Genomic DNA, 18,471 nt, shown 5'->3' with positions numbered 1-18,471 from the left:
AATTATTAGTAGTTCAACCAAGTGGAGTGAAGAAGTGGCATCTGGAAATTTGGGATCTATAATTTTGGGCAAGAGGCCAGCCTGCAGGTTTAATTTGGGGAGTCAGTAGCATAGAGACTTAAAGCTTCAAATAGATGAGAAACCCAAAAGAAAAAGGAGAAGACAAAAGTCAGTATCTTATGAATACTTGGTTTTAAGAGTTTAGAGAAGGAAGACAAATAGTAAGGGAGAAAATGGATCTTGGAGAAAGGCCAACGAATAAGAGTTATTGAGACACATGATGCGCCTCTCTCCACCTTTTTTTTTTTTTTTCTACTAGGAAATGGACCCTCAGGAATCTGCCTTTCCTACATGTTATCAGGCTACAGGCCATATTTCTCATCAGAAGCAATACATCCAAATACAATCTTACATAGTAAATTAGAAGAAGCAAGACACCTTTCCATTGTTGATCAGGTATTCTCTCTTCCATGTCCATCTTTTTGCTTTTTTTTTTGTTGTTTTGTTTTGATACTCAAACAAGGTTGGCTTTCTACTTATATAAGTATTGTATTTCTCAGTTGAAAATCCTTTCTTCTGGATAACATTGTCTGTCATTTTTACTTTCAGTTTGTAAACATGTTCTGCCAAGTGTCATCTGTTTATTTTTCCTGAATCGATCAGAGCAGAATTTCCCACATTATTCCCTGGTGGGAGCTCTGACAGGTGCTCTGTGTTCAAATAAGTTTGGGATGTGCTGGTTTTTGTTACTGGAATGCTACAGTGGATGTACCAAAGCATATTAATGCATTAAATTAATCTTTAAGTTTTGTAGTAAAAGGATCTAAATATTTTTGGTGAAATCCAGTCTTTTCCTATATTCATTTTGACCAAAGAATCTATTAAGGTCTCAAGGAACATCAGTGTTTTATAGCAACAACACTCTGTGGGAAATGCTGGATTAGAGTAATGGCTTCCACTGTTGCAACAGCTGGGGTTGGTTTGTCTTTATTTTCTTGTTTTTTCCTTGAAACTCTACCTTTTTTCTGTCTTTTTAAAAAAAATTCATTCAGGACTTAGAATACTTGTCTGAGGGCCTTGAGGGCCGATCATCCAATCCAGTTGCAGTACTTTTCGACACACTTCTTCATCCAGATGCTGACTTTGGGTATGATTATCCCTCTGTTTTGCATTGGAAATTAGAACAACATCATTACATCCCTCACTTAGTTCTTGGTAAAGGTCCACCTGGTGGAGCTTGGCACGTGAGTATCTTTTTCTTAGTATTTTAGCGTATGTGAGTAATTACATATCATCTTGATAAGACCACTTGAATTCTGAAACATTATGATCTACATTATCACACGTTATATATGTTTACCAAACTTTTATCTGAGAATTTTAATGCCATTCAATAAAATATGGGTAACGAGAAATTAAGCCAAATTTGATTACCAGGATAGTCTTAGAATATAAACTTCTCTATACTATTTTATAAGAACTATAAGAAAATATTTCAACAATGTTTTGCATAGTAAAAAGTTTTAAATTCATTTTAGACTTTATAAAATCTCACACAGTATTTCATACCAATACCCATTATTTCCCAGTGTTTTCAAGATCTTAAGTGAAAAATTGATTGTAAAAGAAGGAAGTTGTATTTATCTGCTTGGCTGCTATAATGAAATAACACAGACTGAGTAGCTTAAGCAACGGATATTTATTTCATAATGTAGAGGCTAAGTTCAAGATCAAGGTGCCAGGCTGTTCAATTCGTGTGAGGGCTCTTTTCCTGGTTTGCAGACATCACCTTTCTTGGTACATGCTCCTTCCTCCCCTCTGCCTCTCTTCTAGTTAGGCCACTTAATCCTATTAGGAGGGCACCACCCTTATGACCTCATGTGGCCCTAATTACCTCCCAAAGGCCATCTCCAATACCATGACACTGGGGGTTAGGGCTTCAGCCCATGGATTTTGGGGGTGACACATTCAGTTCATGGCAGGGGTTAAACCAGAAAATTGATCTACATAATTCAGAGCATTTCCTTAGGGGTCAGGAACGTATCATTTTTCTTTTCCTCCTTGGCCCTTATCAGTTAGTATGGCATCTGATTGAATGCTCATTTGTTATACAAATAAATGTTAAGTAATTTCTGCTATTTTATGAGTAAGGATTTCATGGGAATTTTAACATTAAATATCAGATCTTCAGTACAGATTTCAGTTGACTATTCATATATTAGTGCAATGCTGTATGTTTAAATATTTACATTTAATAAGTGACTGTTTTAGGATATTTGAGAACTTTATAGATTAAATATATGTTCAACTCCTCTCCTAATATTAATTCCCCGAATGGTAACGGATAGCAACTAACAAATTACCCTGCGCCCTTTGTCTTAAGTGTTTATATTTGTGCTAATGGTGAGTAGCATTGTTAAACAGTATTTCTTGAAAAACATAACGCATTATGCTTCTCTAAATTCCTGAAGTTTTCTTGTACTTCTCTTTTTTGCTTAGAAAATGTACAATGATCTCTGTTACTTCATTTCTTTCCCTTATATATATGAAAGTCAAACCCTAGATAAGCCTTGATTACTAAAAACACATTTGAATCAGTGGTAAAGCTTGAAATGTACTGAAAATTTGCTGAATTTTTTTCATGCATCATATATGATACCCACTAGAAGAGGGATATAAATAAATGATATTTTAGCTATTATCCATTTTTCAAACATCACTTCTATGAAGTTACTTGACTTTTCCGGGGGCATAATTATTTATTCCCACCTCTGCATTCCATACCTTAATCTTCAGGTTCTCGACCCGAGTACTGTTTGTCATTACAGACAGCCACCCCCCCACCCCGCCCCGCCATGCCTCATATACATCCTAGTTAACCGTGGTTATTACTCAGGATGTAGGCCCCCTAAGTCACTTGTCCTCTCCCAGTCATTCCTGCGTAGTTCTCTGCTTTTCTCGTGACCCAGTGGCTCACCTCTCCTCACCTCCAGACTCTAACCGTGGACCCCTACAACTCCATTTGCTAATAAATAAGCTTCTGTATACTCTTAACCACTTCAGTTATGAGCTGCTTTCACTCCCTTCCTTGAAATCTTGTTTTCCTGAAGATACCATTCTCGCTGCAGCTCCCTGAGTGGAGTTTGTTCACTCTCTCACGGCCCCGTGTCCTGTCAGGTTGACTAGTGACATCGGTGTTCTCTTTATTCCGCATTGCTCTTCCGTCGAAGTTCCTGTTCCTTTGAACAAGCTCATGCCTGGCCCCTCTACTTCCCGGAATGTTCCCATCAGCTGTTGAATCTGTGGCTCCTAAGTCACGGTCTGCCGTTATATCCCAGGTTTTATTGTCAACTTGAGTAACTTTACATACGTGACACAAGCAACATCTTAACCTCTTAGTCTCTTAATCGCTTCATTCTCAACAATCTCTGCCATTCCTCCTTGGATACTAACTCCAGCGCCTCTACAGTAACGATTCAGTGAAAATCTAAATTTTCAAATATCTTACTTTATGAACACAACTTTTTATTCTTCCAGCTGCGTCACCCTATCGAATCTTCACACACAGAGTTTGAAGCTCTGATCTTAACCCCCTTACTTACCCAGCTTAGGTTCTGTAGTTTAACAACCATTCTCCTTAGTTCTTTTGACCCATTGTCCTTCTGTCACATGGGCTTGACAAAAAAAAGCAATTCATAAAACTGTCCACTTTATCTTTTCCTCTACTTGGGCTATTAAACATTGCCAGACAAAAAAAAAGGTCCCACAACTGTGAAAAGTATTCTCCAACCTCATTTGGGTCCTGAACACTACTTGGTAATCCTTTGATATTTCTTTTTTAAATGTTCTTCTCAATTCTCAATCCCTTTTTTTCCCACCTTCCTACTTAGGAATACTCTTGATTCTTAGAACACAGAATCCATCAGGATTGAACTTGCATAATTTTACACTCAGACTTGCAAACTTACTTGCATTCATGCTGCCTCTTTGTGTCTTATCCTCTGTCATTGTGCAAGTGGTATCACGTCCAAGCTAACCTTCCAGACATATTCTGGACCTCTGTCTTCTCCAAGGACACTGCTTATTTGATTTTCACCTTATCTTCTTGTATCTTAAGTTTCTCTGCCAGTTTCTGTCCCTCAGTATATAAATATACTAAAATTATTTTCGATTATTAAGTTTTATGTGCTAGCTTATCTGTAGGCTTTGCCTTAGAGCCACTTTCTTGAAATAGTTACCTATCCATTACTCCTATGCCTTGCCTCCTGTTCCTTAGCTAGCTTCACTTTAGCTTCTGTCACTGCCTCTTCTGGTGGAATTTCTCTTTTTAAAAGTTGTTATCTTCCTTTTTTGCTCAGTTTGACAGTCTCAACATTTATCTTTTCCTGACCTCTGCAGCATTTGACAGTGATGATACCCCTCTTAGATTTGCTGAACATTTCATCTCCTTGTCTTTCTTCCTGTTTGGTCATTCCTTTTCAGTTATCTTGTGGACTTGTCTGTAAACTCTGTGCCAGTCCAAGGTCCTCTCTTTATATTCTTCATTCTCCCTGGCTTGTCTCATATACTTCAGTGACTGGCATGTGCATGTTGAGTGATTCCCAAATCAAGATCCCTGGCCCATGTTACTTTCTCTTGTATATTCACCTGATTTGATTCCCAAACTCTGCATGCCTACATAACCAGTCACCTTTATCATCTGATTTCTTAATTTCCTTATGGGGTAGTAGCACTGGGCTGTAGTTCCTCAAGCCAGAAACATTCCTTGGTGGTTCTTTCCCCAACTCCCAATTCAAACCCATTATTGTATCTTCTCCATTCTTTCTCATAAACATACTGTGAGTCCTTCCACCCTACTTTTCCCCACCGTGATTGTAATTTTGCTGTATTGGCCATCATCATCTTTGACCCAAGTTATTGGAAAGATTGCCTACTCCACTCTTTTCTTCTTCAGTACAATCTCCGTACCAAAGCCAGAGTTCTCTTTCTAAAAGAGTTGGTTGAAAGTGATCATGGAGGCCGTCGGGACAGGTGCTGTTGGCCCTGGGCTTTTGGTTGCTTTGTAGTGAGCAGAGCAGAGAGAAGCAGGACAAGGAAGCTGGAAGGGCTCACTTCCTTACAGGCAGCAGTAGCCTCAGCGGGGAGTCTCCTCTTAACCGGTAACCACTGGTGCTTTCCCTGGTTTTAGAAAGAGCTGCTGCTGTATCCAAACCAGCTTAGATTGGCAGTTCTAATTGAGGGAGGGGGGGAAAAGCTGTTCTGCTGCACATTTCTTAAAAAACTTGTTAATATTAAAATGAATATATAATGTGTTAGAAATTAATGAACTTTTCCCCTTTTGTTTAAAAAGTGAAAATACTGATGTATTCCTCTAACACACTCTATATCTGAATTATATTATTACAGGCCGAAGCTATTAACATTGGGCATCTGGCAGTATCATAAACTTGTTTTATAAGAGCTTAACTTTATGGAAGAAGGACTATAGATCCTGCAAAATGATGAAAGTGTTTGTAATTTACACAACCATTTAGGTCTTATTTTAACTCTCCTTATCCAGACTCTTAATTTTAGTGAATGAAGGTGTATTTGTTTTTTTTAAAAAATCCATCTTACCACTTAAATGTGTTTGTGCGTTTTTTTATCCACATAGAATATGGAAGGTTCCATGTTGACAATCAGCTTTGGAAATTGGATGGAGCTACCTGGACTTAAATTTAAAGATTGGGTATCTAGCAAACGAAGGTAAAGATCAAACTGTTAGAGTTCTTTGATGTACAATGGGTGAGTCCATTGGCCGATTTCAAAAACTTTGTGATTCTTAGAGGAATGATACAAATTTGTGTCTTTCACATAAAACCTCTTTGCAGCAATGATGATGGGCTAGTCTCCATTTAGAGATGTTATAGAACTAAGCGCACAGCGGTAAAGGCTTGTCTATAGACTACGTTCCTCATTGATTATGGATTTATCCTGCTCTCCTATTAAACCACTGTTTAGTTTCTCATCCGTTCTACACTTACTTTTATCAGTGGCGATCCAGGTTTGTGTATGGGTATCTCCTGTATACACACCTATAGTGTTTGGCTTTCAGAGCCTGGGAGTGTTGATGGTTCATAATGTAGAACAGTGGAATAAACCAGAATCTGTGATGTGACTTGCTACCCTATTGGCTATAGAGGTAAAGATTTGATACGAAATATGAAAATAGAAATAATTGAGAAGAAATCTCTTGTGGAAGGATACAAGTTTATTTTGGGAAAAAGAACCCCAAATTTAAAAGGATAAATAATTTGAAAGCCTTATTTTCCAGGATAGTATTAAACTAGATGGAAATTACTAATACAGAGAATCTAGTTTGCTCACAGAAAGAATAAGTAAAGCAGGAAGTTCTTTAACCTATGTTAGTACAGGATTGTAAACATTTGAGTGCTTGGCTTCCTGCTAGATAGAAATCATATTAATCCATAGAAATTATCCTTAATTTGCATAGATTTAAGAAGAGCAAATTCAGACCAGCATGAATCACTGAGATTAAACTTTTCAAATACTCCTTTTGGTTTTTTGGGGTTTATTTATTCATTTAAGTAATCCCAGCACCCAACGTGGGGCTCAAACTCATGACCCTGAGATCAAGAGTCACATGTTCTGACTGAGCCAGCCAGGCCACCCCCCCTTTGGGAGTTTTTAAAAAGGAATTTTATATGGGTTTGAAATGAAAAGTAACAAAATCAGGCAAGTTGAACAAGTTCTTGATTTTCATAAGCAAGCAAGTGAAAATTGCTCAACATTCTTCCTTTTGTGATACTGGTAATGGGGAAGCTTTGTGATTTTTTTTCTGTGCTAGCAGTGTGTGTCCTTTTACATTGGGCACGTTGTATATTGAAGTAATATGTGAAAAAGAATCTTGTGGGGTTTTTTTGTTTTGTTTTGTTTTTGAATCTTGTGTTTAAATACTGGCTTCACCTCCTGCCTTTGCATAGTGTTGACCATCAGATCTTGAGAGGCTGTCAGGGTTTGAATCCTAGTAACTTCTAATGTTGTGACCATGGGTCAAGTAACTTAAAATAGCTGTTAATTTCCTCATTTATAAAACCTACATCAGGTTTCTGTGAAAAGTGAGAGTTAATCTAAATCTTAATTATATTATTACATTTTAAGAAAAACTTTTATGGACTTCTTTCAGTTACAATTTGTAATGGATGATGTGAAATTATTTGATATGTTTTTACTGCTACTTATCTCTAATCAGGGCCCAGTGTTGAGGGGGCATTAATGCCTACTGCTTTAAAGTTCAAGTGGAAAATGAAAGGATCTGCTCTTTATGAAAAAAAGGACTTTACTATATTTATAGATTTCTTTATGAACAGGAAAACACAGAAATGTTTTATGTACTTAGATGTAAGATGATTTTAAGAGGATTGATGTGAATTATTTTCAGTCATCAGGAAAATAAAATCAGTCATCATGACAAAAAAAAATCATGTCAAGATCATACATATATGATCTTTAAGAATTAGGTTTTTATTTTTTTATTAAAGAGTTCGTACAAGCAGGGTAAGGAAAGGGAGCCCAATGTGGGACCCTGAGATCATGATCTGAGTCAAAGGCAGACACTTAACCGACCGAGCCGCCCAGACGCATCTATCTTTAAGAATTATCTATACCACAGTTGGACCTGCAGGCTCTCAAATAATTATAATCTAATTCAATCCATTACAGAATGTAGGCTGAAGAGTATATAGACTGAATTATTGTTGTGAGACAGACTATAAAAGTCTGTATTTCCACATTTCAGTTCATTTACTTACACATTTATTGATAAAGGTAGCCAGCCTGATCCTATGCAAGGCACTGGGGAAATAGATGCGTTAAAATACAGTCTGTACTTCATGGGGCTTCTATTGATAAAACTAACATTTTTAACTAAAGAAAAAAACTTTTTCTTTGTAAAAGGTCAATTTATAGCTAAGACAGTCCAGAGGAATTAAAAAGATCTGTATGGTAGCCAACTAGATGGAGCGGGAATAATCGTGGAAACTATCACAGTACTCTCCTCAGGATATTTTTCCTTTTTCTCTTTTAGGAACCTAAAAGGGGATCGGGTCATGCCCGAGGAAATAGCTCGCTACTATAAACATTATGTAAAAGTCATGGGTCTTCAGAAGAATTTCAGAGAGAATACTTATATCACCTCTGTATCAAGACTCTACAGAGATCAAGATGATGATGATGGACAAGACAGAAATATTTCAACACAGCATTTACAGATAGAGAAGTCAAAATTTATCAAGAGGAATTGGGAAATCAGGGGTTATCAGCGAACAGCGGACGGGTCCCACGTTCCCTTCTGTCTCTTTGCTGAGAATGTAGCTCTGGCAACTGGAACGTTGGATTCTCCTGCCCATCTGGAGATTGAAGGGGAAGATTTTCCTTTTGTGTTTCATTCAATGCCTGAGTTTGGAGCTGCTATAAGCAAAGGAAAGTTGCGTGGCAAAGTGGATCCGGTGTTAATTGTAGGTTCGGGGCTTACTGCAGCCGACGCGGTACTGTGTGCTTACAACAATAACATTCCTGTGATTCATGTATTTCGCAGACGAGTAACTGATCCAAGCTTAATTTTCAAACAGCTTCCTAAAAAGCTTTATCCAGAATACCATAAAGTCTATCATATGATGTGTACTCAGTCATATTCTGTAGACTCAAATCTTTTATCTGATTATACCAGTTTTCCTGAGCACCATGTGCTTTCCTTTAAGTCGGACATGAAATGCATTCTTCAAAGCCTCTCTGGATTGAAAAAAGTATTTAAGCTCTCTGCGGCCGTAGTGCTGATTGGTTCTCATCCCAATCTGTCCTTTCTGAAGGAGCAGGGCTGTTACCTGGGCCATAACTCAAGCCAGCCAATCACCTGTAAGAGCAATCCTGTGGAAATAGATGCATATACCTACGAATGTGTTAAAGAAGCCAACCTCTTTGCATTGGGTCCTTTGGTTGGAGATAATTTTGTTCGATTTTTAAAGGGAGGGGCACTGGCTGTTACACGCTGTTTGGCTACAAGACAGAAGAAAAAGCATTTATTTGTTGAAAGAGGAGGAGGAGATGGGATAGCCTAAAGCAAGTTTACAAGTAATCTATATGGACAGTTAACCATTAAAGATTTTTCTTAGTGGTTTTGCAGTGCACTGGCTTGGATTTTTCTGGACTTGGATGAACTGGAAGAGCGCCTCAAGCTATAGTAACTACTTAAAGTTACAAGAACTTGGTGTCCTGATTTATATTGTATGAAAGGTGTCATTGTCGGATGAATAGAAACACTGCCAATTTGGTATACTTTAAGCTTTCACTTAACTAAAACATTCTTTTCTTCTAAGGCCTATTTTTTTGTGATCATTTGTGGTTATGTTTGATTCCAAAATCTCTTACAGCCTTGAATAATCTTTAAAACTATACAGTCTATTAGGCCAGAAATCATCTTCACTATAGAGTAGGTCACCTTGCTGCTCAAAGGGTGGTCTAAAGACCAGCATTAGCTTCATCTGTAGCTTGTTAGAAATGTGGACTCTCAGACCCCACAACAGACTTATTGAATCAGAAACTGCATCTAATGAGATCTTCAAGGAATTATGTATGCTTATTAAAGTTTGAGGCACACTGGTATAAAAGAGAATGTGATATAAGTTATGTATTCTGGGGGTGGGCAGGGTAGGAGGCACTTATAACTCAGGTTTAATTTATTTTGAATTCTCAATTTCTATAAATCTAATTTATTACCAAATACGGTATTTTAAAAAAAATATTTTTATTGTTGAAACCTTGATAAGTACTTCATATTCTTAGCTTCTAATAATTTAAACAGTCCAATAATGTTGGCATACATTTAGACATACAGGAACCTGCAAAGATATTTTGGAGATTTATTCTCTAACTAGCATAACAATCTAATTTGCAATTCAATAAATTGTGAATGAAACTACTTATCCCTGTGTGAATACTGAGTTTCTGTCATTAAAACTAACATTTGGGCATAAATACCTTTACTATTGTAATACTATTTGGGTACTGCTAGAATTATTTAAGGTTAAAACCTGTCTTTCCCATTCCCATGATGATTACTTTGAAATCTGTTCATTGGAGACGACATAGCAGCTTATCGTATGGTTATTTATTGAATTATATGCCCTATCTTGATTTATATTTATTTAGATGTGCTTAATGTCTGTATTTTCACACAAGTTTCCAGAATTTGTAGTGCTAGGCAAAAAAGTCTGATTTCTGAAGTTCTTCATGGCAAATTGAATTTCTCAGTCATCTTTTTTTTTTTTTTTTTTTGTAAAATTTATTTCATCTGGAATGTGTTTATTGAATGTTATTCCCTTTTCCTTAGTATTTTTCTGTCCAATTGTTATGTGGTTATAGTACAATTTACCTTAAAACAAATGTTTATAATACACTTCTACAAGTGGCTGTTTTAGGTAAATTGATGAATTCTTAGTCTTGCTATGTGTCATGTGTGATTAAGTTTACCTTAGATTAGAAATGCTATAGTATGGTATACTGTAATGGTAACTTTCAAATTTCACACCTGTTGGAATGGTATAACATCCTCTGACTGCGTAGGACTGAGCACATTCTTGCTTGTCTGTTCTTCTGAGCTCTGAATGAGTTGGGTTGGATGTTTTTCTTATTACCTTGGTCTTCTATTACCAATTCACTTCTGAATTGAAAATGACCTTTTTCACTCTCCTAGGGTACAGATATACTATACTATTGTACTCTTCACCAATTTCTCTCCCGTATTTCTAAATCTTTTATTCTTCAGTTCAACTAGCTTTCAGGAGGTGGAAGAAAGCACTAAATAATTCACTAGTTATTCATACTCTGATGTCTCCTTCATCCCTTATCTAGCTCTTGAAAAAATGTTTAAAAAGCAACATCTCTTTGGGGTTTGAAAAATAATATTTAGGAGCAGCTCTTAGTGTTTTAGGAAGTCTAAGTATGTGAACTTAGTTTATCTTTAGAAACTATCCGAACTGAAGCATAGAGAGGTTAAAAGGATTAAAAAAATGAACAGACTTAACATATGGGATAAATAGCAAGTGATCTAACCTGTACAGCTTGAATCCAGTAGGAGAGGGAGAGCAACCAAGGCAGAAAAATGTGAAGAAATAAAAGTTGAAAAATTTCCAAGTTTGATTAAAAAACACAAGCAATGCACAGAAACAAACTGCAAAAAAAAAAAAAAAAGACAAATACATAGGAAATCACACCTATGCACATCATTATCAAACTGTTGGAAAACATGAGAAATTTTCAAAGCAGACAGGAAAAAAGATACATAACAGGGAAGAACGATAATGAACAAATGACAAGAGACAAACGTCTTCATGTGCTTAAAAAAACCTGTTAAACTAAAACTCTAAGTGCCAATCTTTACATAAAATTCTATATCCTTTGAATTTAATGAAAGCTGAAAAAATCTGATTTCAGGAGAACTGCACTACACAAAATATTAAAGGAAATTATTCACATTGAAGGCACATGATTCCAGATGAAACCTATATATTTATGAAGGAAAAAAACAGTGCCAGAAATGATAGATAAGAATTATTTTTCTAGAGCCTAAATTATTTAAAATCCAGTTAACTGATGAAAATAAAAGTGTATTTAAAACAATTTGAAGCAAAATTTAAAAAACAGAGTTTCTTCTTCTACAGGATATGTAGAAGTAAAATATATAATTACACCATAAGGGGTCCCTGTGTGGCTCAGTGTTTGAGCATCTGCCCTCTGCTCAGGTCATGATCCCGAGGTCCTATAATCGAGTCCCATGTGGGGCTCCTCACAGGGAGCCTGCTTTTCCCTCTGCCTGTGTCTCTGTGCCTCTCTGTGCTGCTCATGAATAAATAAAAAAAATTTAAAATCTTTAAAAAATGTATGCCATAAATAATAGGATTAGTGGAATACACATTTATGACCTATACATGATACAGGCATAAATGGTATGTTATTTAAGGTAGCCTGTAGCAAGTAAAGAATGTATCCTTACTATTTAAGAAACTGTAAATGGTGTAGTTATAAAGCCAATAGAGGCAATAAAATAGAATATTAAGAAATACCTGCTGAATCCAAAGGAGGAGAAAAAGACAAATGGGACAAAGAAACGTGGTGACAGACTTTAACCCAACCACAGATTATGTAATTAGATTAAACATCATCAATTTAAATGCAACTATCCTCATAGTGGATAAAAAGCTTCAATAATACCTTGTTTAAAGAGACTTAAGAAAATATAGACATTGAATAGGTTAAAGGTAAAAGGATTAAAGACACAGACATAGGATGCAAACACTACAATGAAAGGCAACTTCAAGACAAGTATTACTAGACATGGATGTTTCATAACAAAAGTCCAGAGATGTACCAATCTTAAATGTATATGCACCTAATTACTGAGTTTTAAAATAAATGAAGTTCTGGTCAAGACAGCAATACAGGAGTCTCCTGACTCCTCCCACAGACGCACCAAGTCTGCAGCAACACATGGAATAATTCCTTCTGAAAAGAAGCCAGAAACTAGCTGAGAAACTATGGGCAAGGAAAAAACACACATCAAAAGGGGTTGGAGAGGCTTAGACACGCTCTTGCCAAAACCCCCCTTCCGACAGCAGCAGTCAGGAAGGAACTTCTATATGCTCCCTGAGGCCTGACAGGTTGGGATGCAACATCTATGTCCCAACTTTTAAGACTTCCATCTGAGGGGGGCTCATCCCTTTGAAAGCCATCAAGCCTGGTGCACATAAGACCCACAGCTACAACCAAAGAACAAAGGTTCTTAAGTGGCTTGGACTTACTATGGATATCCCAGCAGAGGCAGCAGAGAAAAATGTCCATTTCCTTCCCCATCCTTCTCTAAAAGAGGCTTATTTGCATATCCTATAAGCTGCTGCCTGAAAGTCTGATTGCTAATTTAGCACACATCCAGGAACAGACTGCTATCCTCTCCAGAGGCCAGCATGTATCCTCTCAGATTCTCCCTTTGCTCTGCTCTAGGTCACTGGTGTCTTCCTAAAAGGGGCTGGCACATTATCTGGTGCACTAGCTCTTGCAGCTGCATCCAGAGGGCACATTCCTTAATAGCCTGACACTGGTGGCCAGCAAGGCTTGTGTTTGTGGGCTGAACAAGACTGTCTAATAAAGAAACGGTTCTTTTTTTTTTTAATTTTTTTTCAATTTTTATTTATTTATGATAGTCACACACACAGAGAGAGAGAGAGAGAGAGAGAGGCAGAGACATAGGCAGAGGGAGAAGCAGGCTCCATGCACCGGGAACCCGACGTGGGATTCGATCCTGGGTCTCCAGGATCGCGCCCTGGGCCAAAGGCAGGCGCCAAACCGCTGCGCCACCCAGGGATCCCCAAAGAAACGGTTCTTAACCAGCTACATGCCCAGGGCTCTAAAGAATCAGTAGGCAAGGGGCACCTGGGTGGTTCAGTGGTTGAACATCTCCCTTTGGCTCAGGTCATGATCCTGGGGTTCTGGGATTGTGTCCCGCATCAGGATCCCCATACGGAGCCTGCTTCTCCCTCTGCCTGTGTCTCTGCGTCTCTCTGTATCTCTCATAAATAAAGTCTTTTTTTTTTTTAATTTTTATTTATTTATGATAGTCACAGAAAGAGAGAGAGGCAGAGACACAGGCAGATGGAGAAGCAGGCTCCATGCACCGGCAGCCCGACGTGGGATTCGATCCCGGGTCTCCAGGATCGCGCCCTGGGCCAAAGACAGGCGCCAAACCGCTGCGCCACCCAGGGATCCCTAAATAAAGTCTTAAAAAAATATCAGTAGGCAAAAATGTCCTTATCTCAGTCTTTTCCTGAAAGAGGCCTTTTTGTATATTTTAAAAGCTGCAGCCTAAGGGTCAGTCATCTAATTTAGCTCACTTCTAGGGAGAGACTACCATTCTACTCAGAGACCAGGGAAGCCAGCAGACACCATGCCTGCATTCTCCCTGTAGCCCAATCCAGAACACCAACATCACTGGAAGGAGCTTGTGTTCATAGGTCACCCAGCCAGGATGGTAGCTAACCAGAAACAGTTCTTAAGTAGCTACTACCCCAGGGTTCAGTGCAGAAGAAGCAGAGAGACACACCCAGCTCACAGTTCCATGAAGGATAGCTACTTGGATACTTTAAAAGCTTCTGCCTGAGGGTCCAGCTTCCAATCAGCCTGCATCTAGACGCTAAGATTCTCCCCTTTAAGACAGAGAACTTGGCAAACCTTCAACTATGTTATCTATGACTGTGTTACCTAATACACAGAAATCAACACAGAGAGTCAAAGAGGATGAAGAAATACAGAAACATGTTCCACATAGAATAACAAAAAGTCAGAAGTAGACCTTGAAGATTAATGATTTATCTGATAGAGTTAAGAATTATGGCCATAGGGATGCTCATCAAGGTCAAAGCAATACATGCATAAAGTGAACATTTCAACAAAGAGAGAGAAAAAAAGCCGTACATGCCACAAAGCTGCAAATTAAAAAAAAAAAAAAAAAATGACCTGAAAAATTCAATAGAGGGTTCAAAACATGGACTCAACAAATGAAACTGGAAGAAACCATGAACTCAAAAGACAGGGCAGGGAATCTAATCAGGGAAGAAAAAAAGAAAAAAAGAATGAGAAAGAGTGAAGACAGCATATGGAACACATGGGACCAATATGTGCATCATAGAGACCTCAGAAGAAAGATAAGAGGGCAGAGAGCTTATTCAAAGAAAAAAAAATCTGAAAATAGCCCTAACCTGGGGAATGAAATCAATATCCAGATCCAAGAAAACTGAAAAGTTCCAATTAAGAGGAATCCCAAAACACCCACATCAACACATTAAATGAATTGTCAAAAGTTAAAGAAAGAATCTTAAAAGCAATTTGTTGCTTACAAGGAAACCCTACTAGATTATGAGATGTTCAGCAGAAATATAGCAGGCCAGAGGGAGTGGAATGATATATTTTAATTGCTAAAAGAAAAAAACTGCCAATCAAGAACAGCCTACCCAGCAAAGTTGTCCTTCAGAACTGATGGAGAGATTGAGTTCTCCAGATATAAAAACTGAAGTTTATCATCACTCAACCAGCTTTACAAGAAATGTTAAAGGGACTCCTTCAAGCTGAAAAGAAAGAATAGGAATTAGGAACAGGAAGATATATGAAATTATAAATCTCACTGGTAAAAGTAAATACATAAATTTAAAATACTCTAATGTAACGGTGATAGGTAAATCACTTATAAAATCTAGTATGAAGGTCAAAAGACAATAGCAGAAAATGTAAGTACAATATTTGTTAATAGTTACACAAAGTATAAAGAAGTAAATTGTGACATCAAAAACATAAAACAAGTAAGGATAAAAATGTGGAGCTTTAGTATGCAAAGTTAAGTTTGTATCAATTTAAAATAGACTGTATGACCGTAAGGTGTTTTAAAGCCTCATGATCAATTGTACGAAGTATCTACATTAGATATACAAAAGATACGGGATCCCTGGGTGGCACAGCGGTTTAGCGCCTGCCTCTGGCCCAGGGCGCGATCCTGGAGACCCAGGATCGAATCCCATGTCGGGCTCCTGGTGCATGGAGCCTGCTTCTCCCTCTGCCTATGTCTTTGCCTCTCTCTCTCTGTGTGTGACTATCATAAATAAATAAAATTAAAAAAAAAAAAGATATACAAAAGATAAAAGGAAATTTACATATATCACTACAGAAAATTGCCAAATCGCAAAGGAAGAGAGCAAGAAGGAAGGGCTAAAGGACAAAACAATTTACAAAAATTAGCCAGAAAACAGCCAAATGACAGCAATAAGTTCATATATATTCATAATCACCTTAAATGTAAATGGTCTAAATCCTCCAATGAAAAGACATAGAGTGGCTCAATAGATGAAAACAAAACAAAGAAGCCCCAACTACCTGCTGCTTATGATTATTAGAGACTCATGTCAGCTTCAGGGACACACCCAGACGGAATGTGAAAGGATGGGAAGAGATACTCCATGCAGATGGAAACAAAAAGAAAGCAGGAGCAGCTATGCTTAAACAAACCACACTTCTATCCAATGAGTATAATAAGAAACAAAGAAGATCCTTATATAATATTAAGGATCAATCCAACAGGATATAACAAATGTAAATACTTATGCACCCAACATAGAATCACTCAAATATATAGAATAAATATTAATAGATTGAAAGGAAGAAATGGACAGCAATACAATAATAGTCGGAGACTTCAATGCCCCATTTTATGCAATGGAAGATAAGATAGAAAAGCAATCTGGAAATATGGGGCTGAAGTGACGCATCAGACCAGATGGACTTAACAGACCTTTACAGAACATCCCATCCAACAGCAGTAGAATACATACTCTTCTCAGGCACACATACATATTCTACAGGACAGATCACGTGTTAGACCACAAAACTAGTCTCAAAAATTTCAGACTGAAATCCTACCAAGCATCTTTTCTGATCACAATAGAATTCAATTACAAGAAAAGTGAGAAACTCACAATGTCTGGATATAAAACAGCATACTAATGAACAATCAAGAGACCAAAGAAGAGATCAAAAGAGAAATAAAAGTACCATGAGACAAATTAAAATGTAAAGAATGGGATGCAGAAAAGCAGTTCGAAGAAAAAAGCTCATACCAATAAGCTGCCTCCACCAAGAAACAGGAAAGATCTCAAACAACCTAAATTTACACCTCATTGAGATAAAAACAACAACAACAAAAAACAACTAAGCCTAAAGTTAGAAGGGAGGAAATGACAAAGATCAGAGCAGAAATAAATGAGACTAAAAAGACAACGGAAAAGATCAATAAAACTAAGGCTTTTTTTTTCTCAAAAGATTAAAACTTTAGCTAGATACATAGAGAGAGAGAGAGAGAGAGAGAGAGAACTCGAAAAAGTAACATTAGAAATCAAAGAGGAGACATTACAATTGATACCACATAAATAGAAAGGATCATAACAGACTATAATAAACAACTGTATGCCAAAAACTGGTAGATCTTTGCAAGAGTGGGTAAATTTCTAGGAACATATAATCAACACAGAAGCAATCATGAAGAAATAGAATATCTGAATAGGTCAAGTATTATTAGGGAGACTCAAAGAGTAATCAAGCACCTCCCAAGAAAGAAAAGCCCAGGACTAGGTGGCTTCACTGGTGAATTCTACAAAACATTTAAAGAGGAATTAAAAACAATCCTTCTCAAACTCTCCCAAAACAGAAGTGGGAGAAACACTCATTTCAGGAGGCCAGCATTATTCTGATGACAAAAGCAAAAAATAACACTACAAGAAAATAAAATTATAGGCCGATATCCCTGCTGAATATATATGCAAAAATCCTTAACAAAATATTAGCAAATCAAACTCAACAATATGTTAAAAAGATCATACACCATAACCAGGTGTATGAGGATGCTTCAACATTTGCAAATAACTCAATGTGATACACAACTTGAAGAAAGTGAAGGTTAAAAACCATATAGTCACCTGAATAGATGCAGAAAAGCCACTGACAAAATTCAACATCCATTCATGATAAAAACGCTCAACAAGGTAGGTACAGAGGGAACGTACCTCCACATAATAAAGGCCATTCATGACAAGCCCACACATCACACTCAATGGTGACAGGCTGAAAGCTTTCCTTTTAAGATCAGGAACAAGATATAGGTGTCCACTCTCACCGCTCCTATTCAACATAATGTTAGAAGTCCTAGCTAGAGCAGTCAGGCAAGAAAAAGGAATAAAAGGCATCAGAACTGGAAAGGAAGAAGTAAAATTGTCTCTATATGCAGACAACATGATTTTATAAAAAATACTAAACACTCAACAAAAAACTGTTACATCCAATCAGTAAATCTGGTAAAATTATAGGACACAAAATTAACTTATAAAAACCAGTGGGCATTTCTTTCTTTTTTAAAAGATTTTATTTATTTATTCATGAAAGAGAGAGAGAGAGAGAGAGAGAGAGAGAGGCAGAGACACAGGCAGAGGGAGAAGCAGGCTCCACACAGGGAGCCCAATGTGGGACTCGATCCCGAGTCTCCAGGATCACGCCCCTGGCCAAAGGCAGGCACTAAACCACTGAGCCACCCAGGGATTCCCACTAGTAGCTTTTCTATACAGTAACACCAAATTTTCTGAAAAAATAAAGTAGATCCCATTTGAAATGGAGCCAAAAACAAAATACTTAGGAACAAATTTAACTAGGGAGGTAAAAAAGATCTCTGAAAACTATAAAATGCCAATGACAGAAATTAAAGATACCAATAGAAAGGTTTCCCTTGTTGGTCGATTGGAAGAATTAATATTGTTAAAACATCAATACTACTAAAAGGCATCTACAGATTCAACGCAATCCCTATCAAGATTCCAATGGCAGGGCAGCCCT

General features: G+C 37.3%; 1 protein-coding gene and 1 long non-coding RNA gene across 3 annotated transcripts in view; one reads left to right on the top strand and one right to left on the bottom strand.

Moving 5' to 3' along the window:
* The window catches only part of OSGIN2 (oxidative stress induced growth inhibitor family member 2), a 22,874-nt gene extending 12,894 nt beyond the window's left edge, over positions 1-9,980 (top strand). The window contains exons 3-6 of the mRNA XM_077876321.1: positions 320-456; positions 1,053-1,244; positions 5,654-5,745; positions 8,087-9,980. Of these exons, the coding sequence (XP_077732447.1) occupies positions 320-456; positions 1,053-1,244; positions 5,654-5,745; positions 8,087-9,116 (1,451 nt within the window). The 3' untranslated portion in view covers positions 9,117-9,980. The remainder of the gene's footprint in view (positions 1-319; positions 457-1,052; positions 1,245-5,653; positions 5,746-8,086) is intronic.
* LOC144300362 (uncharacterized) overlaps positions 1-18,471 on the bottom strand; it is a 24,325-nt gene extending 5,854 nt beyond the window's left edge. Inside the window, exon 1 of one of the 2 annotated variants that reach the window (XR_013366936.1) lies at positions 17,565-18,471. This is a non-coding gene — a long non-coding RNA (uncharacterized LOC144300362). Of the gene's footprint in view, positions 1-15,056; positions 15,232-17,564 lie in introns of those variants that run through there. The other variant, XR_013366937.1, reaches the window with a different exon arrangement.

This window comes from Canis aureus, chromosome 28, assembly GCF_053574225.1.
Source record: "Canis aureus isolate CA01 chromosome 28, VMU_Caureus_v.1.0, whole genome shotgun sequence".
Lineage (NCBI taxonomy): Eukaryota > Metazoa > Chordata > Mammalia > Carnivora > Canidae > Canis > Canis aureus.
The sequence above is the reverse complement of the archived record's forward strand: the minus strand, read 5'-3'. Positions and strand labels throughout refer to the sequence as shown.